This window comes from Melanerpes formicivorus, unplaced genomic scaffold, assembly GCF_026170545.1.
Source record: "Melanerpes formicivorus ecotype bairdi unplaced genomic scaffold, bMelFor1.0.p_v2 SCAF_2, whole genome shotgun sequence".
Classification (NCBI taxonomy): Eukaryota; Metazoa; Chordata; class Aves; order Piciformes; family Picidae; genus Melanerpes; species Melanerpes formicivorus.
The window spans coordinates 10835272-10861501 of record NW_027142354.1 but is presented as its reverse complement, the minus strand read 5'-3'; the positions used below and the strand labels follow the sequence as shown (position 1 = coordinate 10861501).

The 26230-nt window shown below is 39.4% G+C and overlaps 1 protein-coding gene across 7 annotated transcripts in view; it reads left to right on the top strand.

Moving 5' to 3' along the window:
• REPS1 (RALBP1 associated Eps domain containing 1) overlaps positions 1–26230 on the top strand; it is a 67462-nt gene that overhangs the window by 20818 nt on the left and 20414 nt on the right. For 5 of the 7 annotated variants that reach the window (XM_068150679.1, XM_068150635.1, XM_068150642.1 and 2 more), the window contains exons 4-9: positions 7878–8031; positions 13998–14125; positions 14607–14769; positions 15075–15138; positions 15959–16113; positions 23349–23470. In XM_068150679.1, coding sequence (XP_068006780.1) covers positions 7878–8031; positions 13998–14125; positions 14607–14769; positions 15075–15138; positions 15959–16113; positions 23349–23470 — 786 coding nt within the window. The remainder of the gene's footprint in view (positions 1–7877; positions 8032–13997; positions 14126–14606; positions 14770–15074; positions 15139–15958; positions 16114–23348; positions 23471–26230) is intronic. The other 2 variants (XM_068150660.1, XM_068150652.1) reach the window with 2 other exon arrangements.

Genomic DNA, 26230 nt, shown 5'->3' with positions numbered 1-26230 from the left:
GATAAGATTCCCTCTCAGTCTTCTCAAGACTACTCCATTAGTGAGTGTGTTTTCTTTTTCCTTAGAACTGTTTACTGGCTTTGACAATATGCCTACCACTTCAAAATAACATTGATTTCATTATATATTCTGGCTGAAATATTAATTGTTTGAAATCAGAAGATACCTTAATGCACATCTCTTTGAAAAATGGATTCATTGATATGCAGCTTTTCATCTTGGTGAGATGCATTATGCATAGCCTTAATACTTACAAATAGTTTTTGTAAAATAATTTCATTTGAACTATTGTCTACTGAAATGTTGTGGCTAAAACTATTTCTCTATCAATGCATTATTCTGGCAGCTCTCCTCAATGCGCTTCACTTTGAGGCAGGGTATCAGGAAGTGTTAGTCAGGTTGTGTTTCCAAAGAGCAGCTATAAATGAGTAAGTGTGAGCTAAGTTCAGTAACTTTTTTAACATTTATTTTCCATCTGTAGCCATTTTTGTGGTGGTATTTTTAGTTTACAATGGCTAAGTATTATGTAAATATAGCACTGTCCAGAAGTTCATATCCTGTTAATATTTTCAGTGTTAATAGATGGTGACTGAAGTCATGCCCAGCTGTCATGGAAGATGCAGAACTTATTCTAGGAGTCAGCCCAAGTAATGAAAGATGTGTTCACTCACTAGTTGACATGTTGACTGCACATCCTAGAGGAGATAAACAAATTTTTTTTTTTTTCCCTCTTCTAAAAATAATAGAGTTTGAGTAGATTTGAATACTTCTGCTGACAATGTGACCTGTGTAGGAGCACTTTTGTTGACACATCATGGTTAATGTACCTATGCATGTCTCTATAACTTGATAGGAAGAGCTGTGCTCCTAAAAATGTAAATTCAGGCCAATCCTTAGCATTTAAGATTACACTGAGTTCTTGTGCCTTTTGGGGTTTTTTAATAAATCCTTCTAATAGAATTGGAAGCTGTCAATGAGGATGGAAGCTTTTTGGCTGCCTTTTATGTTTAAGGAATCAGACAAGTGTACAGAAAACATTGTTTTTTGAAGAAGCAATAAGGTGAAATTAGGAAGCATTTTCTCTCTTGTGGAAGTAGCTAACAAGTGACTAAATGGTTCTTAGTATCAGTCTGTTAGATACTGCTTTTGGGTGATTTTTGTGTTTTATTGTTAAAGACACAAAGCAAATACTTTTTCCAGTCTTTGTGTGATCCAGGTGTTAATTATGTACTGCGTTGGGATACTTTCACTTGGCTTGCCACCTGTTCCAGTATCACAGTATAACTTAGGTTGGAAATGACCTCGAGGATCATCAAGTCCAACCTATCAACATAGACCCCATGACTAGACCATGGCACCAAGTGCCACGTCCAATCTCCTCTTGAACACCTCCAGGAAAAGGGGTAGATAGTTTCAATAGAATTTGAGGCTCTGACAGCTGAAGCCCATTTGGAAAATGCTCGTTGGCTGAGCCATGCTATATCCAGGTGAAAACAGAAGGTATTTAAAAATAAAGCTGAAAGTACTTCCCTGTGTGCATTAAGCATAATATTTGCACTCTAGATAATATAAGTGGGCAGTAGTGTCCTCCCTACTCTAGTCATGAGGTCTGTGGTGACAGGTTGGACTCGATGATCTTTGAGGTCTCTTCCAACCTTAGGAATACTGAATTACTGAATTTATTGTCATAACAGTGCAACTTTGAGGGAATGAGGTCACATTTGGCACCTGTAGCAGTCAAAAGTTGATAATTTAAGTTTTGTAACTATGTAAGAAAATGTGTGCCTTTAAGATTTTGCCAGTTGTCCATTTTCGTTTGTTTCTATTTTGTAGATTGAGCAGGTAATTCCAGGTAAAGTACCTGGTGCTAAATAAACTGGGAACGCAGGGTTGGAAAAGGTCTTGAGTCATTGAGACTAATCTTCTGTTTTCATGAGGAATTGTTAGAGGAGCTTTTAAAAAATAATCAGTATTCTTTCTTGAAATCATGACCTTCTATCTACCCTGGCCATTTGGGAGAAAATTATTTCAGAGCCTTAATAATAATATAGTGGGATATTTGTGGGAACATGGTGGAAATTCCCACTCAACTTTGCTCAGGTAAATACCTTTTTTTTTAACAGCTGCAGAACACTACCAGTATTTGCTACAAAAACATTGTATTCCCTCTTAGCTTTGGTTTGCTTTAGTCCACAGTCTCAGTTTTGTCTCAAACTAGTTACCAGTAATCCTCATAGTCATGTTCTCTGCCTTTGATCCAGTCTGAAGTAGTTCTTACTGAAAATATTTTACTAGATTTGTATTTCTTACTCCAAATGACATCTTGCTAGTACTAATACTGTTTTTTAGGGTACTGCCCTGATTTTGCTTAATACATTGTTCCTCGTGCACCTTAGCAATTGTGAATAAAACACAGTTGTCATTTTTGCTGTGCTGTCATGGTCTGATAGTTGACATGTGCTTTCAGCTGATTGATTCTCCTGATGCAGTTCAGTATTAATTTCCACTATGCAATAAACTGTATTTTATTTTTACTGTTGCCTGTGTCCTGGAAGGAATCTATCCATCTAACTCCTTAATATTTATTCTAAGAGCTCATCAGCATGCTATGTAGTGTGCATTATCAGTTACCTACAGTATCAAATAAGGTCATTCCCCAAATAAGTCATTCAATCACATAGTTCCCATTCTAATGCAGTCTGGCTTTGCTCCTTCTGTAGCCAGTCCTGTTGCACCTTATATTCTTGTATTAGTTGCCACATTGTTGGAACTGTATGGCACCCGTGTGCTTGAGGTTCAGGTTAAATGTAGTGCAGTTCCTTGTTCAGAAAATAGTAAAAATAATATCAGCCAACATAAGGAAAATTTCCCATCCTGTGATTCATCCCTTTTCCATTTGTCTCTGTGTTTTCAGTTGCTGTTTTCTTCAAAGCCCAGTCTAAAGCCTTTCAAACTATTCAGGTCAGACAAGCTAGGTTGTAATTGGCTGAACCACACCCCTCCTCTCTCAAAATGTGTAGTGCTGCATGTGGAGAAGTTCACCTTGAGCCAGGGACTATTTTGCTCTTCAGTATGAGTGCTACTTGATTACGAAAACATGGGTTCTGCAATGCAATTAACCATCTCTAGCATAATCTTTCTTTATGATGGATCTGTTCCCTGACTCTTATGCAGGCTGTGTGGTATCAGGACCTGGATCCCAACACCCTTAGAGCTACCCTTCGGATACCATGTCTGGCTTCATTGTCTCTGGAATTCTCCTTAGGAGGCTTTCTTCTGGCCTGAGGTGTGAGATCCAGGAAAAGGTTTATGAACTCATTTGACTCATGTATGCTTGCAATACCCTTTTGAGGTTGAGATCTCTCCAGAGTTGCTTTAGCACAGTGCTGTGTTGTCTAACACCAGTCTGTTTGACTTCACCTAAGGTGGTTCTTTTAGAGCTGTATATTATGTCACTTTTTAAAATTAACATAACATTTTTAGTAACTGCTTGTCACTGAAAAAAGCCTCCCAAGTTCTGAGTCCTTCATAGTGTCTTAGTTTTGCAATTCCAGTTTCACAAAACCATGCTCTTTAAAGAACTTGTAAAATGTTTTCTTTTAATTAAGATAGCCTTTCAATTTTGCCTGTTAGATTTGAGCTTTTTTTATTAGTTATTGAGCAGTTTGGTTTTAATGTGAAAATGTTAATTAACTATCTATGTCAACATACTCTTACATAGATTTGTGTTCTGGAATAATGTAAAGAGGAAGAGTAAACATCTTTAAGATAGCAAAACCCAGGCTATTGTAATTGCTATGATTTTTATTGAGGTTTGGAGAGAAATGAAAAGCTTTTAAATATTTATAAGTGCTTGGAAATTGCTAAACGGGTTTGTCAAAACATGATTTTAATAGTAGCTGATCAAATCAGTGGAACATCAACTACAGTATATGGAGGGTGAGTAAAATTGTCAAAAGTTCCCAAAGAGATTAGGTGGGTAACTTCTAGAATTGGCGAAATGCATAATTCCTGAGTTATCAGTAACACAGGTTAGGCAAATTGTAGTTGTTACATGTTAGGATTTTGAAGTGCAGTTAAACTAGATTCTGTACCCTACTCTTCCCAGGAAAGTCTGATCAAAGGTATTTTAGGCTTTTAATAGATTGGACAGATGAAAGTGAACAAGCCTACTTTCTGAGCTGCGGTGTATTCTCAAACTCTCAAAATGCTCTCCATTTATGAAAGTATATGTTGCTGTTGAGCAACAGAGGTGGTTCTTATGAGCATACTGCCTCTCTTTACTGAAGTGTGAAGCTGAATGCAAAACTGAAGTGGGATCTTCATAAAACAAAGCATGTTTTCTAGGCATGAGTATATGAAAATGATAAACAGTTGTTGTTAACCTATGTGTAAGGAGTGAATGCACCTGAATGTAATTAGAGTTTCAGTAAATCCCTACTTGCTGTGTTTTCTATGACTGCTTTTGAATGACAACCAGTGTTGCTACAGTCCTTCCTCCTCCTCAGTCTTATGGCTTGCATCTTCCTTCCTTACACTTTCATCAAGCCTTCAATATTTTGACTAAGCCATTAAAAATATATATATATATGCACACATACTTGTCTCTTTTTATGTATACACACAAATATATTGTTGGGAGTTTTTTAAATTGAGTTTTAGTCCTCCTAAGCTTTCAGTGAGCTAGATCAATGGTGGTTGTGAGTGATATATGTAGGTGACTGGCATTGCACTAGAGAAAAGTGGTACCACAGTAATGCCATCTAAATTTGGTTTAAACACTTTTGGGAGTGTGTTTTGTAATGATGGTAAGGCTGAAGATACAGCTTGTCCCTTTTCCAGAAGCTTTTCATCATCAGAGCTGGTGATACGCTTTTGCTATTTAATAATTTTGGAAACTCCAAATCGGTTGTGGGAAATCTCTAAGTGTTCAGAATTTTTGTGTAATATTGACTGCAGCATTGCTGGTACATCTGATCTGATGACTGATATTACATGCTTTGCATAGTTACATGCACCATGTGTAAAGTAAACAGAAGAATTGGAGTTGAGGGTTGTATTTACAATTTCTTCCTATGCCTTGAGCATAGGCCAAATGTTAAGAGACTTACTGAATAGTCACAGTTGTCAGCCCCATTAGAGGCTGTTTCATGAGGTCTTTGTGTCAAGAGTTCAAGTGTTCACATGCAGTTACTAGAAATAGGGAGTTACTTCATTTAGGTAGACTATCCTATATTTGTCTGCCTGATTTTTCTTCTGTGTCTTTCTGGATCATCTGACTTACTGGAGTAAGACTGCTGCAGTAAAGGAGTAGTGTCTGTGACCAAGCATACCTTTGATCAAGATGTACTCATAGTATTTTGTTAGAAAATTCAAACATCTTTCAGATCTTTTTTGATAAGCGATGACTTGTGTAAAAATCAAGGGAAGAGGAAGCTCTACATTGATTCTAGTGGTGCATCCTAGCAACCGTTTCATTATGCCAAGCAGACTAATTACACAACTGTGGTTCTAGCTTCCAGCCTGCAAGTGGTACTCTGGATACTGACTTCTTAGACTCTTGCCCCCGTGTACTTGTAAGAATTTATGTGATCTAAAATAACTTTTTTGTCAATTAAGATGAAGAGAGAAGGAATCTTCAGGCAAATTTCAGGAAGATTTGTAACTGCAACAAAAGAAAATAAATCTTGAAGTGGTGGAAGGTGCTGTGGAAAAACAGTGACTTGGACTGTGCCAGTCAGTTGGTCCCTGAATTAAAAGTTGAAGTGAATTAGTACTGCTCTCAGCCATTCTGTAACTCTCTGCTAATACTCATGGACATTGTTCAAATGTTTTGAATGCAGAGTTCAAAATCTTATAGCCTAGAAACTCACTTAAGGAAACCTGACTTAGTAGTCAGAACTTCAAGAAAATCCCTAATTTTCTGAATCAACCAGAAGGGCCCTGTATTCCAGGAAATAGGAAAATCAGAGGGAGGCAAAAAAGGTGGAAGTTTACATCAACACATTAGAAAGTAAGCAATTGTCATGGCCCTAGAACTTCATTGTGAGAATGCACGTAGTTTTAGTGTGTACCTCACATGGAGAAAAGCTTGTTTATGGCACTTTATCACCCACTTTTAGACTCTTGCAGGCTTCTGTAGTACAGATTAAAAAGCGTAATGACCTTTGTATACCAGTTAAGTTTGGGGAATTGTGTGGAAGCCCACAGTAAGTCTGATGATACTTGATGGTATGTTACCAGTTATTAGCACAGAGACAGAGTACCAAACCTTTTTTTCTGTTTTTTTTTGTATATCTACTGCTGAAAGAGATCTTGAGATTTTTTTGTTTTGTTTTTACTTTTCAGGAGACTCGGATTTCAAGCTTTGTGTTCTTGTTGTGCTTGTTTTCACTCACACAGTTTAGTTTAAATTGAGAAATGTGGCAAATAGGCATTTCATAATATCATAGTATCAGTCAGGGTTGGAAGGGACCACAAGGATCATCTTGTTCCAACCTCCCTGCCATGGGCAGGGACACCCCACACTAGATGAAGCTGGCCAGAGCCTCATCCAGCCTGGTCTTAAACACCTCCAGGGATGGGGCCCTGACCACTTCCCTGGACTACCCATTCCAGGGCTTCACCACTCTCATGGTGAAGAACCTCCTCCTCACATCCAGCCTGAATCTCCCCACCTCCAGCTTCATTCCATTCCCCCTAGTCCTATCACTACCTGACATCCTGAGAAGTCCCTCCCCAGCCTTCCTGTAGGCCCCCTTCAGATACTGGAAGGCCACAATTAGGTCACCTGGGAGCCTTCTCTTCTGCAGACTGAACAGCCCCAACTCCTTCAGTCTGTCCTCATAGGAGAGGTGCTCCAGCCCTCTGATCATCCTCATGGCCCTTCTCTGGACACGTTCCAGCACCTCCATATCCCTCCTGTAATAGGGGCTCCAGAACTGGAGGCAGTACTCCAGGTGGGGTCTCACCAGAGCTGAGTAGAGGGGGAGGATCACCTCCCTTGCCCTGCTGGCCACACTTCTCCTGATGCAGCCCAGGATCTGATTGGCTTTGTGGGCTGCAAGTTCACATTGAGAGCTCATGTTGAGCTTTTTGTCCACCAGCACAGATACTTGGAGGAAATGACTTTCAGCTATATACATACTTTGTTACAGTCTGAAGTGATTTTTCATTTGTATTTTATTTGAAATGGGTTAATCTGGTAATCTCAATGTCTCATGAGAACTGATTACAGGTAGAAATTGCAGATGTGATTCTTTATTTTCCTGTTTCTTCAGGGAGGACATAGTACAATATGAGATTAAAGAGGGGCTCGAGTTTTAACGTCAGGGCAAAACTAACTTGTAATTTGTACAGCAGGCAAGCGTATGCTAGATGGCATCATTCTTTGGGAAAAAAATACATCTGTGTTTTTGCATATTAAAAATGTGGCCAATCTAGTGATTTTTCTTTCTAATACTCTTGTTTCTTCTTGCAATGCAAGTAACTGATTGTCAAACATTTGGTGAAAATTAACTATGATAAGAAGTTATCCAGTAAGTAATCTTTCCTTTTGAGACCTGGGTTCAAATCTAACTTTTATCACAAGTGAAAATGATAGTTTCCTTTGTAACTAAACCATTTAACTCGGCATTGTTCTTGTCTTAAGGATGCCAAGTTAAAAATACATTAGGTGATGTTGTTTGAACATGTCCAGTCTCAGCCATACTGCACCTGACTTCTCCTGTTCCCTCATTCTAATACATAGTAATTTTTCACTCTAAAATGAGACATGAACTGCAGTCATGGTTATTCCTAGAAGTAATGGTTTTAGATAGGCTTTTATGTATTCAGTTACTTAGTAAAAAACTTAAAAGGTTCCTTTGTTTTATTAGGAGTCCACATCTCCAGTTGTTTCACCACAGCAATCCCCACCAACCTCTCCACATACATGGAGGAAGCACAACCGCCATCCCAGCGGAGGGAATAATGAACGACCTCTTGCTGGACCTGGGCCTTTTTGGGCTCCATTTAGTGAAGCACAACCAGGTATAAATGTCTTCTGTTATGCTTCAGCTGTAACCAAAAGTTGTGGAATTCTTAAATATATTACATGAGTTCAGGTAATGATTTTGTGTGTGTGTGTTTTCCGGTCCTGGAAACTTTCTTGCAGCTTCAAATATTCATGTTGATGGTAGTAGCTTGGAATCCATAGTCTTGGATGTGGCTGATCCATTTCTTAGTATGGGAAATGCTTAGAGTTTGGAGGGAGGGACAGAGATTATGGAAGTGTCCCAGTGGAAAGTTTTCTAATGCAAAACTGGCATCCTACAGAAGTTTTGCAGGAGCTGTCAGTACACCCAGAACATTGGGGAACTCAAAGGAAAACAGCTGATAAAGTATTGTTTGTTTGAATTATGCTTCTGGTAGATTAGATGAATTGCCAGAACAACTAATTATTTTCTTTCTATCTTTCTTTAAAGTTTATGTAAACATAACTGGAGCTACTGTATCTCCAATCTGTCATGGCAGAACTACTCATTTCAGTAAATCTTTCTGTCCGTTATTGTTCTTCATTTAACATGAAGACCCTTTTTATCCGTTATTGTTCTTCATTTAACATGAAGACCCTTCCTGTTGTTGTATCAGTGCTCTGATTTAAAAAGCTTTCTCCCTTAATATCTATTACTTCAAAAAGTGCTGTTCTCTTTCTGATACCTGGTAGACTTAATAGCAGAGCAATTCTAATTCAGGCTTTGGTTTTTATGATACTGCTAAATAATACGCTGCATTTTGCAGTCTGTAGTTTCAGACTGAGCTGTGGTTGGTTGGTTTATTTCCATTGTGATGATCCAAAATTATCATTACCTTTCAATTTATTGTCATTATGTAGTTACAAACATCCAACAAGGACCAGGGATTCTGTAATTGGAATTAGCTGAGTAAGGAAACAAAACTTATCTTAGAAGTGAAATGGGTTGTATGCAGAGAATTTATGCCAGTGTCCTGAATATTGTTTGCTAATACTTCTAACTTGTGAAGTTTTTTCCAACTTAAGAGCTCAAGGACTCCAGGAAATTCTGCAAGTTATTTCCACTGTTGAAGAGAGCCCAATATTGTCCTCTTAAAATTGTAATGCCACGTTAATATTTCAGTTTGGCAGTGCTTTCCCTCCGGTATCTAATGAAGGAAGAAAGTTGTCAGTAGTAGTTGCCTGAAAATATTTCTGAAGTAGTTGAATATTCACCAATTTTATATTCCATACTGAAACACATTCATAGTGTGTTTAAAGGGATTCATATATACTGTTACCTAAAGATTCTGTTCTGCCTGTGCTAAGGATAGAATGGATTTTCATACACTAGCTTAACAAAAATGATCATCCTGATTCACTGCAGGTGAACTTTTTAATTGGTTTGGGTTTTTTTTGCACTGGAGATGAATTTCAGCTGCTCTGGACAATATGGAATTCCACCCTAACCCTCCCTCCCTCACCCCGAGCCTACTTTTTAAGGACTGTATTTTATAGGCAAATTGTGTTCTGTTGACATTTAGGTAGAACCAGATAAACTATTGGTTACTTTTCTTGAAATCAGCACTGCAAGTTCATCTTGATTCCAGTGCAAGCTGTTACTGAGAAATCAGGTAATTTGTCAAGTATGTGATAATATTACAGTAGGATTTAAAGCAGGACTGTGCCATTTCACTTGTGATCCAAGGAAAAAGAACCCAGGTCTCTCTGCTTGTATTTCATGTTATATGAAACACTGTTTGAAGGTAATGGGGCTGTCAAGTACATGGATCCACAGGTGTGAAAATGTTTCTGATGGGTCTAATACTAAACACTGTGTTGCCTTAAGCCAGAAGGGCAAAAGTCAGAACTCTTGTTTGGAGGAAGATTTAGACACGAAGGTTCTGACTTACGCACATTAAAGAGACATCATTGGGTCATTATGTTCCCACCATGAACAAAACTACTTTGTGCTTTCTGTGTTAAATTGGGCTGTATAATAGTTATTACCTAATGACTCAATTGGGTTTTTTTTTGTATCAGAAGTCTTAAGCATAGCTTATAGCTGTCATTCTCAGTTTCTTGAGAAAGAAAACTCAACAGAGCAAAAGAATTTGGATTTTACAATAGTTTTGCTGCTGTGTTGTCCAGTCATTCAGGATAGTGTTAGTGATGCTTCACAAGGAGTTGTAGTCTGAGGCATATTCATGATTAGCTCAATATGCTTGCTTACATGAAATCAGAAACCATGGCTTGTTACCATCTTTCTTTAAGCCTTTTTTGTAAAGAGAGCCCCAAAGGGTGTGTGTATTTTACTTGAATACCAGGAAATAATAGTTCAGTGTGAGACGTGGATTGCCCCAGTAGAATGAAGTTTATAGTTAGTTTGGATCTCATCCTCAAATGTCAAAGTTAATTCTATTAGAAGTCGGAGTGTCTGAAGTCTTCCAGGTGCCTTTGATTTAACAATTTAAGATGAAGCTGTTCAAAACTCATGTGTCCCAGTTCTGGGTTGCATTTCTCATCTGGATCAGTTTTCACAGAGTCTCCTGTTCCTATATAGTAGTTACAAGAGATGAACAAACAAACCATCATACTTCTGCCTTTTCAGCTCATTTTCCACTACAGCTCCAGCTTCTAGAAAAGGATGATGATGGTAACAAAGTTGATAGAAAGAGCACCTTCCTCACTTCAAATGGTGAATAGGGACTAGAAACTTTTTTATTACCTTGTAGTCAGGACTGGAAGCAAAGCAGAGCATTTATGTTGGTAGTATTCAAATAATGATTTCAAACTAGTAAAATAATCCTGAGGTCTTCTGTTCAGTCATAGGACCTCCGTCAGCTTTCTTTGGCATTATACCAAAGTTCTGTTTCAATGTCTGAATATGTATGAGAACTTGCAGCCTTAAGCCACACTTCTTTCATGTCCTTGTTGGAGAAATTTTGCTGCAGTTTTTGAAATTAAGAGCAAGAAAAGTTCATGGACAGAAGTGGAACACGTCTGCTGTGCTAACAGTTCACTTACATCTGTAGAGTCTTCTCTGTGATCTAGTTTTATTCCACCTTCCCTTTTACTGTAGTGTTTCCAGTCTGGCTTTGTAGTTTGAGAACAAAGTGAGGGGTGACTACCTTGAAGTGTCAGATGTAATTATAATGCTTGAGAATCGAATTACTAGCAGATGACAGACCATAAGTGTATGTAGATCAGGTGTTCAATAATCTTCCTCCAGTGTTCTCCAGCCTTTTCGTCCTCTGTCCTAAATTGTTGCATCACGGAGTGGATAACAGGAATGGCAACGCAAAAGCATTCTCATTGGCGTTATTTGAATAGAGGAGAAACAAACAGCTCTTACAATAATTGTAAAGTACTCAGGATATGACAGTTGGATACTGCTAGCATCTCCAATGGACAAATTAAAATGTACTAAGACAAGTTATTTGAAGTAAAGGGTGGAGTAAAGGTGTATAAGGTTAGTGGTAATAATGTTGGTGTCTGAAGGACAGACAGGGAAGGACTTGTGTGGGTCTTGCTCTCTGTTAGCACTATGCTGAGAGAGACCAGATGGAGAGACTGATGTTTTCTGCACTTTGTTTATCTAGAGTTAGGTTAGCTACTGAAGTAGAACCCCAAGGCAAAACCACTGTCAAACTAACTGCCTTTATCTGCAGCAACTTTGCATAAAGTCACAGTTGTGTTTTAACCCCAGCTGTCAACTGACCACCTCGCTGATGGATTGGGGGGGAGAACTGGAAGAGTAAAAGTAAGAGAAGGTGTGGGTTGAGAAAAATACAGTTTAATAGGTAAGACATACAAGAAAGGAAAACAAAGAATTTATTCACTGCTTTCAATGGACAGGCAGGTGTTAAGCCATGTGAAGGAACAGGGCTCCATCACAAGCTATGGTTATTTGGGAAGACAAAATGCTCTAACTCTCAATGTCCCCTCTTCCTTCTTCCCCCAGCTTCATATGCTGAACAGTGTCATATGGGAGAGAATCTCTTTGGTCAGTCAGGATCCTGGCTGCTTCCCCTCCTAATTTCTTCTGCACCCCCAGCCTACTTGTTGATGGGGTAATGCTAGAACCAGAAAAGGCCTTGACTCTGCATAAGCACTGCTTAGCAGTAACTAAAACATCCCTGTGCTATAAACAGTTTCTAGCACAAATTCAAAACACAGCCCCATACTAGATGTGAAAAATTAACTCTACTGCAGCCAAAACCAGCACAATTGCTAGAAGCTCCAGTCCACATCTGGAACTTCCAGCAGTGAAGAAGATATATTGGGGGAAAGATAATTAATAATGACATTTTATTATAGCAGACTGAAGTTTAAAAACAAACAAACAAACATGCTCCATCCAAACAAAAAACCTGAAGCAAGCTACAAAATTCCGTGGCTGTTAATCTCATGTTTTGATTAAGTTCAGAATTAATGTAACTGTGTGTTTGACTTAACCCCTCAAAAAAAAAATATCTTTCTCCCCCTTTAAATCTCAAGTTACACTCTCCAGTGCAAGAGTCTGTGTTGTGCAGAGTTACGGCTATTTCATGTGGGAGGAGAGCAAAGATAAACCTGTTCTAAGCATTTCTCTCATTACTTTCTCTTAGGAAAAAGGTCATTTATGGAATGAAAGAAATTGCATACTGCCACAAATTAAATAGCAGTTTTGTACACTAGCAATGTTATTTGACTTTAGAAGTTAGCCCTCAGCGTGCCTCACTGGTTCCTAGATTTCCTTCGCTGTTTACTGCAGATTGTGTAGTATTGTCATCAGTCTCCAAGAACCTGGGACTGTTTATGTCAGTTTCATACATTACATATAAATGGACTTCTTACAGCGATGTTTTAGTCAGCATCTTGGCAATAGATTGGGGTTTCTTGCTTTAATTTACATCTTTGAGGCAGGATTAAAATTATGACTCACATTTCTCATTTGTGGGTTGTACAGAGGGCTTACAGAAACTCCTGGGAAGTTGACCTACCTTTGGAAAGGAAATCTGCTTCTGCAGAAATTCCTGTACGAGTACGATTTTAACACATCAAAAGAAAGCATTCAGTTGTGCAAGAAAAGGAGATTAAAGTAATCAATTTCACAATTGCTGTTTAGATGTACAGAGTTCAGCATTTCTTTTAGGAGTTACAGTGGAATGGAGTCTTGGGATTCTGCTAGGCTTGTTCAAGATGGTTTATTTTCCCTATGAACTGAGTTCCCTAGATTTTGAGTTTGCAATTCAAGAGAATTTTGAGGGTGTGCATAAAACTATGGGCAGCCGAATCTTTTCTGTTGTTGCTTCATTGTTATTTTAATACTAAGATATTGAACATCTGCAGTACTGCTGAAGTAGACTATAACAAAGGTCAGGATGAATCCAAATTACTGTGTTCCAGATAGTTAAGACATAGCAGATGGCAACACTCTACATACATGCATTTTATTATGCTTGGCCTGTTTTTCAGTAACTGAGTTAACTTGGTCTAGAAATCATTTAGAAAGAAATCTGTGCCAAAATGCCTGATTCTTAAGAGGAATTTCCAATACTTTGTTTGGCAAACTAAAACATAAAACAAGAAAGAAAAATGTTTAATAGTTCAGGTAATAAACTTGTATGCTAATGTTGTATGCCACTTTTATATAGCTGTTTGTCCATACAAGTATTGCATATCTCAATTAAATGGAAATGGGGAGTATTAAATAACTCATTCAAAACTCATTAAATGGGTACAGCTCAATTTACATTTTACATATGCTGCAGTAAGCTCATTACTTTTGGTTTTTTACTGCAGATTTAAGCTGACCTAATACAAAAATCTACAGGATTAAGTTTGTGAGGAGGTGAACTTTGTCACCTTGGTGCATTTTAGTTTTCATTTTTGTCATCATTCTAGAAGTGTTTATCTCCCTGGTAGGAGCATGTGTTTCAGGATATACATTCCATATCCATATTTTTTTACTCAGTTTTCAAGATTGTTTTTGAAAAGAAAATGTTTCTTCTGCTTTCAGGCTCATCTACTTCTAGTGATCCCATATGGTCTGGCCATTCACCACCACCCCATCAAGAAAACTGGGTCAGTTTTGCAGATACCCCACCAACCAGTGCTCTTTTAGCCATGCATCCTGCTTCTGTCCAGGTGTGACACTTTATTGGTATTTGATTTGCTTCATTCAGACTGATGTTGCAATTTATTTTTCTTTCAAATAACTTCTGTTGCAGATGTTTGGTGTGTATCTGTGCTCTAGTCCCTTCAGTGTTACTTACCCAAAAGATACTTGTTTCGTGGGGTTGACTTCATTTGGTATAATGAACTAAAAGCTACCAATTTTTTTAAATGTCAGCAATTATGACTTTAAAACATGTGTTTCAGCTTTTTTTGCATATGTGCTTTTTTTTTCCCCCTCCCTTGCTTACATATTCGCAGTCATTGCTATCCATATGTATCAGTGTGCAAAAATACCCTGCTGTTACCCTGTAGATACAATCTGCTGACGGGTTCCTGCAGTTGGTTAAAACTACTGCGAGATTTAACTGTGCTTTATTTTTGAAGGCAAGAAGTTGAGACTTCATAGAAGCATTTTAGGTAGATAATACTGAGGAAAAATATTTCATTTCAGGACCAGACAACAGTTCGAACTGTAGCATCAGCTACAACAACAAATGAAATTCGTAGGCAATCAAGTAGTTACGATGATCCCTGGAAAATAACTGATGAACAAAGGCAGTATTATGTTAATCAGTTTAAAACCATTCAACCAGATCTAAATGGATTTATACCAGGTAAGTTACTCTTTAAAAAGATATAATTGTGGGTGCAGCAGTTCTCTTACAAAAAGGCTTTGATTTGTGCTTAGATTTGCATAGTATTTTGAAGGAAGTTATGCATTTTACTGATAATACCCTAGTAAACACCAGTGTAATTCAATAAAGGTCTTTGAAACTAATTAGCCTTCTTTTCCCCTTCATTTAATGCTTGTGATTAGTGACATCTTTCCCTAAACCTTTGATAAATAGCTCATCTCTTTTACCATAACTCTTTAAGTCAGTGGCTTTAAATATTAAACATGACTGTTGTAATTTTTCAGGGTCTGCAGCTAAAGAATTTTTCACTAAATCAAAACTACCTATTCTTGAGCTTTCTCATATTTGGTAAGTGTGATGTATGTTTATTTGGGATGATATTTAGGAAGATGTCTATCTGAAGTCATTGAATAATCTACATACTAGGAGGTGTTATTCAGTGAGATTTCAGTAATACTCTACTATGTTCAGTCCTACTCATGTTTGTACCAGTATTACTGTAGTGGTCTGTAATGGGTCTCAGCTGGCACAATTTACAATGCATTTTTGGCTTTTAAAGACTTTTCAGAGTAAGAATTCATTTATTTGCAGTTTTTATTGTTACAAACTCATATACAATTTAAAGAACTCTTTAGATTTTATTTATTCAAGTCTAAACAAAATATACAGGTGCAAACATCTTTTGATACACTTAGTTGGACTTGATGAAAGATTAATTTTTGGCTTGGTGCAACACCTGTATTTATGTTTTGGAATTTGTACTGCATCATCACATGCTATCATTAAGTGGCTTACCTTAGCAGCTTTGACCATTCTTTCCATGTAATGGTTTCTAACTCAGGTATTTCCCATATAAAACAAATCACGTTGCCTCAACATTATTGTTTCCTTTGTATACTTTGCCAAAAAGCTGAGGCCAGTAATACTGTGTATTGCTGTCTTAAATGAGTTAAAAACTTGGAGAGATAAAAGAGGGTTTAAAGGATGCTTAAGAAATGTTACTAACGTAGACTCATCTTCTTCAAAGGGTAAAGTGTGTAGCACTAGTAAGTGTTGTTGGAGTAAAATGGAATATGAACTTCATTCTTCCAAGTAGCACAACAGAAGCATGTCTTTTGGGAAAAAAATAACCTTAAAAAGTGTACTTACATTAAGTTTTCTCTTTTAGGGAACTGTCAGATTTTGATAAAGATGGTGCACTGACACTGGATGAGTTCTGTGCTGCATTTCATCTGGTAGTTGCTAGGAAGAATGGGTATGATTTGCCAGAAAAGTTACCTGAAAGTTTAATGCCCAAACTGATTGATTTGGAAGACTCGACGGGTAGGACATTCGTTTCAACACAAATTTCACTGTTTTCCAATGTACAGGTGTTAAGAGTGTATCAGGAGATATTTATAGGTTTGTGTTAGCATAGCACAGTAAATCAGTATCAAGTAAAGCAATGTGCAGGTTTGAGAAATCGTAGTGCTCAGAGCTAATGTGATGTCTATGTCTGTACAGGGAGGTGTTATTTAGGAACAGCACACATACTGACTCATAGTAAACCAGAATTGTCACAGTATGGATTTTGGTATGTTGTGATCAGCTATTGTAGTCCAGATTCCCAGTCTAGCTATACTTCAAACTTGCTTTCAAATGAATGTGTTTTCTGTTTACCCTTATTTCTGAAAATACATCATGAATTTGTAAGTCTTGAAGGTACGTCAGATATTCCTGGGCTCAGTGCTAGTACTGTGGAGTGTAAAATACAGGCTCAGCAGCAAGGATTTTTTTTTTTTTTTAAATAATTCTACTGGCTTGACACCAGGATTTCTCCTCCAGTGTCTTTCTGTGCACAGTCCTTTGGGTGCTTCCAGATAAACCACTGAACGTATGAGTTCTGCTTGTTTATACATGCCAAAACACTTCGTCCCCAAAACCAGAATGGTTGGGGCCATCTTCCTTTTTCTCTTTTCACACAGTTAAATGAAACTGGATGTTTTAAAAGTGCTTTGGGTTACTTTTTAACAAGCAGTCTTTGCTTACACAGTCAACTTTATACAGTGAGAGTACAGGTTCTATGATTTCCTAGGATTTTCTTTGAATTATTTAGTAAAAAAGGGGTTTCTACCTACTGTGTTTGTAGGATGTCAGAGACTTTCATCTGACAATCAGTGAGTTCTTAAACTAGATACTGTAGCTCTTACCTCCTCTCCTTTAATAATTAAACCATTTTGTGTGGGAGAAGCTTGGCGCCTCAAAGAACCTTTCCAGCAGCAGTCAGCTGTAACTGAAGTGTTTTCAGTATGAGTAAGCATTTTGCTATGGCCAAAACACTGATAAGAAATATGTACAATTAACTGGGTGAATACCTAGCAAGAGGCTAAAACCTACATACTCTGATTTTTTAAGGTGATTGTCAAACATAAATCTTGATAAGAAATGAAATATTTATTTGTATAAACCATTGTTACTTCATAAAAACCCAAACAAAATGAAACAAACAAAACCCAAACAAAACCATACCAAAAAAGGCAAAAAAAAGGAGGGGAAAAAAAAAAAAGCCAACCCCCCCAACTGTATCTGCACCTAATCCTCTGCTGCTTTCACTGATTGATTTCAAAGCTTTTATCATTCAACCGAAGTTCATAGAATCAATAAGGTTGGAAAAGACTTCAGAGATCATCAAGTCCAGCCTGTCACCCAACACCTCATGAATAACCAAACCATGGCTTCAAGTGCCACATCCAATCCTTTTTTGAACACCTCCAGGGACAGTGACTCCACCACCTCCCAGGGTAGCACATTCCAATGGCCAATTACTTTCTGTGAAGAACTTTCTCCTCACCTCCAGCCTTAAGTTCACCTGGTACAGTTTGAGACTGTGTCCTCTTGTTCTGGTGCTGGTTGCCTGGGAGAAGAGACCACCCCCCCACCTGGCTAAGTTGTCTGGAAACTCAAAACTTCATAAAAATGTGGTGTAAAACCAAAAAGTGTTAGTTGTCAGTTTATTGTTCTTATTTTACAAGCAGCTGTGTTAATAGAATACTTCAGTTTATATTTTGAGGTACAAAGTGATTTTTAAATTTGAGGGAAAACTATTCTTAATTTAAATAAAACATTTCCTCTGGTATTAAATCAGTGGAGCTAATTTTCAAAGAACTGCCATACTGTGTAAGAGTTCTGATTGCCACAAGAAGGCTGGGGAGGGACTCCTAAGGATGTCAGGTAGTGATGGGACTAGGGGGAATGGAATGAAACTGGAGGTGGGGAGATTCAGGCTGGATGTGAGGAGGAAGTTCTTCTCCATGAGAGTGGTGAAGCCCTGGAATGGATTGTCCAGGGGGGTGCTTGGGGCACTATCCCTGGAGGTGTTTTAAGCCCAGGCTGGATGAGGCTCTGGCCAGGTTGATCTAGTGTGTGGTGTCCCTGCCCATGGCAGGGGAGTTGGAACTAGATGATCCTTGTGGTCCCTTCCAACCCTGACTGATACTATGATACTCGATTCTGCTGTTGAAAGAACTGTCACTAAAAGGAAAAATTACAGTCTTTGCAAACTTGTTGAAATTTATCAAATCAACTACATAGGTTTTATTTTGGGACACCTTTATTAGGAATAGCTATTAATTTCTAGCACCTAACATGATCTGTCATCAGGACTTGTATGCTTAATTAAATGCTTTAGATGTTACTGACATGGCTATGCTTTTGCTTGTAGTTGCAAAGTCCAAATCTCTTCGCTATTTGAATTTAAGAGTTACTCACAGGCCTGTGTGCAGGCTGATGTACATGCTCTATTACATGGGTTCAACTTAAGGACTGTAAATCAGCCTAGAAAGATCAACTGGTTAAATTTATGTAATTTTCCTTATAATAATAAACCAGGTTGGAAGAGACCTTTGAGATCATTGTGTGCAACCAATCCAACCCACCTAAACAACTAACCCATGGCACCAAGCACCCCGTCAAGTCTCCTCCTGAACACCTCCAATGATGGGGACTCCACCACCTCCTCGGGCAGCCCATTCCAATGGGCAATCACTTTCTCTGTATAGAACTTCTTCCTAACATCCAGCCTAAACCTCCCCTGGCGCAGCCTGAGACTGTGTCCTCTTGTCCTGGTACTGGCTGCCTGGGAGAAGAGACCAACCTCTGCCTGTCTACAACTTCCCTTCAAGTAGTTGTAGAGAGCAATATGGTCAGCCCTGAGTCGCCTCCTCTCCAGGCTAAGCCTGTAAAAACTGTTTCAGTAAATCGTGTTTCCAACAGCCTGCTCAGACATAGAAACTATAAAGTATGACACCTGAGAGAGGTTTTTAAGGCCCTTTTTTCCACAGCATAAAACTTTCATAAAGAAAATTGTAAATACCTCCAGGGATAGTGTCTCTACTGATGTCCTGGACAGCCTGTTCCAATGCTTGACATCCCTTAAATCTGTGTAATTTTTCCTAATGGCCAATCTAAACCTCCATGGGTTACGAATTGAAGCCATTTGCTCATGTCCTGTTACTTGTTATGTGAGAGAAGAATCCAACCCCAACCTCCTTACAGCCACTTTTCAGGTAGCTGTAGAGGGTAATGAGGTTTTTTCCTTAACCTTCTTTTCTCTAGGCTGAACAGCCTCAGTTCTCATCATAACACTTGTTCTCCAGATCCTTTGCTAGCTTTGTTGCTGGTCTTTAGACATGCTCCAGCACCTCAGTGTCTTTCTTGTAGTGAGGAGCCCAAAGCTAAACAGTATGTGAGGTGTGGCCTCACCAGTGCCAAGTCCAGGGGAACAGTTGCTTCCTTAGTCCTGCTGGCCACACAATTTCTGATACTAACCAGGATGCCAATAGCATATTTTCAAGCTGTTGAAGACTGTGAATTATTTCACTATTCTAAAAACTTCCGCTCTTGCACACCATTTCAGGTGTTAGCAATACCATTGTTTATTTTGTCCTTTTATTAGGATAATTTCTCCTTGTTCTTCCATACTGCTGCTTGGTCCTTGAAGCTTTGTCTCTTTCCATTTTGACTTTTGAACTAGTGGCCAGCAGAAGAAAAAGTAATACAGGGCTCCCAGAACTCTTCAGCTGTGCTCAGAGGGAGGGAAGAACTTTGGTGATCTACTCTGGCAAGCTCTCCCTTACCAGCCCTTGTGAATCTATTAAGTGGCCAACTGCAGGTGTCCCAAACCCATTAACATGTAGATCTTGTCTTGCATCTAGCTGTATGACTCATGTGACACAGACCTATTGTATCATAAAGAATCTATACAGTTGGTCATCAAGAGGAGTTGATCTGCTGGAGGGTAGAGAGGCTCTGCAGAGAGACCTCGACAGGCTGGACAGATGGGCAGAATCCAACGGCATGAGATTTAACACATCCAAGTGCCGGGTTCTGCACATTGGCCACAACAACCCCATGCAGTGCTACAGGCTGGGGTCAGAGTGGCTGGAGAGCGGCCAGGTAGAGAGGGACCTGGGGGTGCTGGTTAATGGTAGGATGAACATGAGCCTGCAGTGTGCCCAGGAGGCCAGGAGTGCCAATGGCATCCTGTCCTGCATCAGGAACAGTGTGGCCAGCAGGAGCAGGGAGGTCATTCTCCCCCTGTACACTGCACTGGTTAGGCCACACCTCGAGTACTGTGTCCAGTTCTGGGCCCCTCAGTTTAGGAAGGATGTTGACTTGCTGGAATGAGTCCAGAGAAGGGCAACGAAGTTGGTGAGGAGCTTGGAACACAAGCCCTATGAGGAGAGACTGAGGGAGCTGGGGCTGCTTAGCCTGGAGAAGAGGAGACTCAGGGGTGACCTTATCACTCTCTACAACTACCTGAAGGGAGGTTGTAGACAGGGGGATGTTGTTCTCTTCTCCCAGGCAGCCAGCACCAGAACAAGAGGACACAGTCTCAGGCTGCACCAGGGGAGGTTCAGGCTGGAGGTCAGGAGGAAGTTTTACACAGAGAGAGTGATTGCCCATTGGAATGGGCTGCCCGGGGAGGTGGTGGAGTCACCATCACTGGAGGTGTTCAGGAGAAGACTTGACAGGGTGCTTGGTTGCATGGGTTAGTTGATTAGGTGGTGTTGGATGATAGGTTGGACGCGATGATCTTGAAGGTCTCTTCCAACCTGGTTTATTCTATTCTATTTTTCTGCCTCTGCAGAATTTTAATAGAAAAAATGAGTTGTAGCTATCTTTCTGCTGGCAGATTTTGAAATTAGCATATTATTTTATGTACAGTAAGCACAACATGTTATTTTGGCTGCTTGGTGACGTCATTGAGCCTGTAAATACCAGCTTGATGTAGCTTGCTTTTTTTTTCCCCCTTCCCAGAAGCAGGTATTAGATGCAGTTTCTGTCTGAATGCTTTGTAAAGACCTTTCCTCTACCAAACATATATACAAGATGCTAGGCACAAGTTTGGAAAAACTGGGTCCCAACCTGATGTCTGATCATTTACAGGAAAAACAAGACCTTGACATTTTGAATTACTGCCCTGGCCTCAAGATGGGACAATTAATGTGTTTTTGGACTTCAGTGTTGTGCTGGGATGAGGCAGCCCCCTTCCCCACCACTGGCAGCAATAAACACGCAGACAAACGGATTGCAAAAGCGATGGAAAGTTTAAATAGAAAGCAGTGAACACTTACAGAAAACCAAAAGTGCAGTGACAAATAAAGATCCCAAAACAAACCCAGAGAGATCCCATCCCCACCTGAGGGTACACCCAAAACCCCCAGGGCTCTTTCTTCCCCCCCCACTGCTATGCTAGTCTCAGCTGGCCAGATCTGAGACTGCCCATCCCCCCATGGCCTTGGGCCTAGCCAGGCCCAAAGCCAGGAGGCATCTCCCCCAGTTACCAGCTGATGGAGGAGGAAGAAAAGAGGAAGTGCTAGACTCCACACTGGATCTTATAGTGGTGCAAAGAATTGTGGTAGGAAATACTACATAATTTCCTGTGTCCACCCCTCTGGGCTGGACTTCTGGACACAGGAAGTAAACATTGCAGGGGGCACCCAGCTCAAACTGCAACAAGTGTTTTGACTGTTCTTTTAAAGCTATGCCCTCTTTTGGTTCCAAGCAGCACCTTGGAGACAAGAATGGGTTCTTGATTTTCCAAGGTGCAGTTGGTCAGCCTTGACTCTCTTCAAGTGTTTCCAGTTCAGTTTGACACTGACTTCTCAGGATATCAGTCAGTGATAGGACTAGGGGGAATGGAATGAAGCTTGAGGTGGGGAGATTCAGGCTGGATGTGAGGAGGAAGTTCTTCACCATGAGAGTGGTGAAGCCCTGGAATGGGTTGTCCAGGGAGGTGGTCGAGGCCCCATCCCTGGGGGTGTTTAAGAGCAGGCTGGATGAGGCTCTGGCCAGCCTGATGTAGTGTGGGGTGTACCTGCCCATGGCAGAGGGGTTGGAACTAGATGATCCTTGTGGTCCCTTCCAACCCTGACTGATACTATGAATTTGTTAGGAGTTTTGAGTGGAAGACAGCAGACAAAATATCGAGCTATTGTAGCAGAAGAGCAGGCTGTGGAGTTCAGCTCTTCAGGAGTCTGAAACCAATTTTTTTAATAAATTGTAATCAGTTTTTGGTACAGTGTATTACACATGTTCTTGTGGCAGTCATCTTCTATCACATCTACCAAGCAGTCTTTTAAATGATAATTTAAGCCATCTCTCCTGTTATGCAGTATTGTTCAGAGGTTTAGCTCTTTAGATTGCAAACATCTTGTTAATATGTCGAGCTACTTTTTCAGCCTCTCTTTCAGGTGTTCCTGTTATTTACATGAGTACAAGTTACTTACAATTGCAATCCAAACTTCATTTTTTTTTTGGAGGCTTTACCTCTGAGCTTGTATTGTATCTTGCAAAACAGAAGACACTGTAAGCAGGATTGTACTGGAATGCTTTATCTATTGTTCAGATTTACCCAATTCTATTACAGTTTGAACAGAACAAAAATAAGTGTGCTACATCACGGAGGAGTGTTTCTCTAGGGAAGTGTACTTGCTGAAAGCTCAGAAAAAAAATGACATAACAGTAACAATTTACATTGGTAATGTGACAGCTGCTAGACTGCAGCAAAATGTAGTGAATGGAAACACCATTGTTTTACTAAGGAGATTTAAATAGTCTTTGGGGAATAATCTAAGGGAATGGTTTTCTCCATCCCTGCTTTCATATATTTGCATCATGTTTGCGTTGTATAGTGGTTTTGATTTAATCTTTCATACAAGAAGTACTTTATTCGTTGAAACTTCTCAATGCTGGGATTAATGTGTTAAATAGTAGTTAATTATGTTTTCTCAATGTAAGGAAAAAAATTGCATTTATTTCCACATGAAATCAAAATCTGAAAAATGCTATTTAAAAGCCAACACCAGAATTCTCAATGTTCCATTTTCAGAAGGATCCTCAGAATAAGAGTAGCACCTGATAAATATTTGACTTGAATTAGTGGGTTTTGTCTGCTGTTAAGTAGCACTTAGGAAAGAGGGAAACAGAGGGTGCTTTAATGAGATGTGAACAACTTCTCTGAGAGTAAACTGAGTGCAATTGACAAGTTTGGCTTACAGTGATTCCTGTCATTTCAGAAGTTGGAGAACAGACTGGTGAGGTAGGTTACTCCAGCTCTCCGGCAGAAGCGCCTCCAAGCAAGTCTCCATCAATGCCATCCCTAAACCAGACCTGGCCTGAATTGAATCAGAGCAGTGAGGTTAGCACTTCTGTTTAAGAGTTGTTTCATTGCCAGTCAATAACTAAACTGTGTATGCCTCTGTAATTTCTGTATTGTTGATTATCCGTTGGCAAGAAGTTAGCATGTTACATTGTGAAAAAGGTAATGTTTTCCTTCTGATGTTTGTCCTCACTGTGAGGCAAGCTACTATTTAATATGTGGGAATTAAATTTATATTAATCACAACATGAGCTCTGTAGTGCTTTGAGCCTTAACTGGGAGTTAAAAGCCCAGATGGGGGAAAGGCTGAGAATCTCTTCCCCACTCCCCCCTCTTCTCCCTCCAAACAGAGAGGGGGGGGGGGAAAAAAGGGGTAAGGAGCAAATCCACTAAACAACAATCTGGAGTCGGCTTGGAAGTAGAGAGGCAAAGAATTTTCTTTAAACTATATATATATATAACAGGAAAGGTTCACAAGGGCAAGGAACAAGAATGGATGGGAGTGGGACAGAAAAGAATAATACAAAACCAGTCTTTCTCTGAGGAGGCATGGAAGCAGCAGGGAAAAAGGACCAGGTCCAGCCACGTGGCTGAGGAGCAGGAGGGCAGCTGCAGTAGCTCTCACCCAGCAAAGGCAGGAGCCAAAAGGAGATCCAACAGCTATGATGTCCTGCTTTTTATACCCTAGCTGGGCAGGGAGGGGGCAGTGGAAGAGACTCAGCTTCCCAGGGGAAAACGCCCTGCGGGGAGGGTAAAGTACCCGCAAGCCCTCCACCCTGCTTTGCTTTTTTGTTTTCAGAAAAGGGCATTAACCCACCACAAGCTCATAGAATTTTTTTGAAAAGCTGAAATAATTTCTGATTTTTTAAAAATTTAGGACAGGTTCTTGTTTGGGTGGTTTTGGTTTTTTTTTGTTGCCTCTGATGGGCTCTTAAATATAAAACATCTGACCAGCAGTGTACAGAAGTCAGCTCTGGGAAGCAGAGACTCCAAATTGAATCTGAAGCCAGCTGTTGACTGAATTTGTGTACATTTTAAACTCTTACTGTTATGTACTGCTGCTTTCTCATCCTATATATACCTATTTACTGTCTAAGCAGTCTTGCATAATAAAGCCATATTTTGTGAGAATTTGGAACTGAAGTTCCTGAACCAAATTTTTAATGTTTTCCACATATACTTGTTGGTTGAAAAGCCTGTAAGGGGCTGAGTCCTAGAGGCTATTTTTGTTGGTCTGTTTTAATAATTCTGCCTTTGACAGAAGGTAAAGCCAAGCCATGTTTTATTCTAAGAGCTACTTCAGAGACTCTAATGAGTTCCTGACTGTAGCCATAACATAAATATGGTGTTGGCTTTTTTTATTATTATAAAGGGATTTAAAAAAGGAAAGTATATTGGAATCATTTTTGGAAACCTTTTTAATAATCTTAGACTCTCAAGAAAAAAATATGGTTTAATGTCTAAGATACTTCTCTCAGTAACTGAGTATTCTTACTTGACTCTTACTGAAAGATCTTTTTGTAGCTTTCTTCTTTTATAGTTAGACTTCAGGTAAACAGAAGATTGGTAGTAAAAAATACAAACAAACCAAAGGAGAATCAGTATGAAATAGACAAGCAAATTTTTAGGATTAAAGTTAGGAGCAGAGGAAATTTTCTTCCTCTCTCAGGAGAAAAAGGACTTTGTAAAGTCTGCTCTTCATCTTAAGTGTGATAGCCTCACACTGATGTCCTTACCACATAAATGTAGGAAATGATTTAGTGATTCATAGTTCTTTTACTTGACAGAGTGACTATTAGACTTCCTGGTAGTAAGCATTTTTGTAGGAGGGAGGTGAGCAGATACTCAGTTGTTGAATAGAATAGAATAAACCAGGTTGGAAGAGAGCTTCAAGATCATCATGTCCAACCTATCATCCAATACCACCTGATCAACTAAACCATTCAACCAAGCACCCTAACAAGTCTTCTCCTAAACACCTCTAATGATGGTGACTCCACCACCTCCCCGGGAAAAAGCTAAAAAGCTGTACATGTCTGCAACTGTTTCTAAAGATGAGTTGATACATTCCTTCATGTTCGCAATCAAGATTCAATAAGCTGATCGATTGGAAAGCTGAATTGCAATTGAACGGATTCCTTCAGTGTCCAGTGCCACTCAAACCAATGGAATGGGGTAATCACAGTAGCAGAACAAGGTTAAAGACCATTCTGTCAGCCAAAATCTTATCTTAGATAACTGAGTTTGTCCATTTGAATAGACGATGTGGGATTTTATCGATGACAATCTATTAAAACTTCAAGAGGTTTGGAAAAGTTCCCATGCTGAGTATACTACCAAATACTAACTATACTAAAATAAGACGTGGATATTTATTAAGTCTTAAGAGTTTGTTTTGTTCTAACACACTGGAATTTCTGATTTTTCAGCTATATTGCTGTGCATGCTTCTTGCTCCTCAGCGTTTTCTTGCTGGCATGAGTAAGACTGAAGTCCGCAGAGTTTTAATGTCATTAAAAAAATTCTGGTGTTACTGCAGGCACCTGTCTGTTTCCTCTTAGAACCTCTTATAGCTGTCATCACCAAATGAATTGCTTGGAAAAGCTATGCATCGTCTGCCTTTCCAAGAAATTCCATCCCCATTAGCGTCAAAACCGTTATTTACTCTGTACTTTCTAGCTCGTAGTTGGTTTTTAGACTCCAGTTGCCCACCTTATTTACTGGAAGCTCACAAGTATGGATGGAGGCATCAGACTCAAACTTCAGAATAAAGAGCACCATGAATGTCCTCCTAACTCTG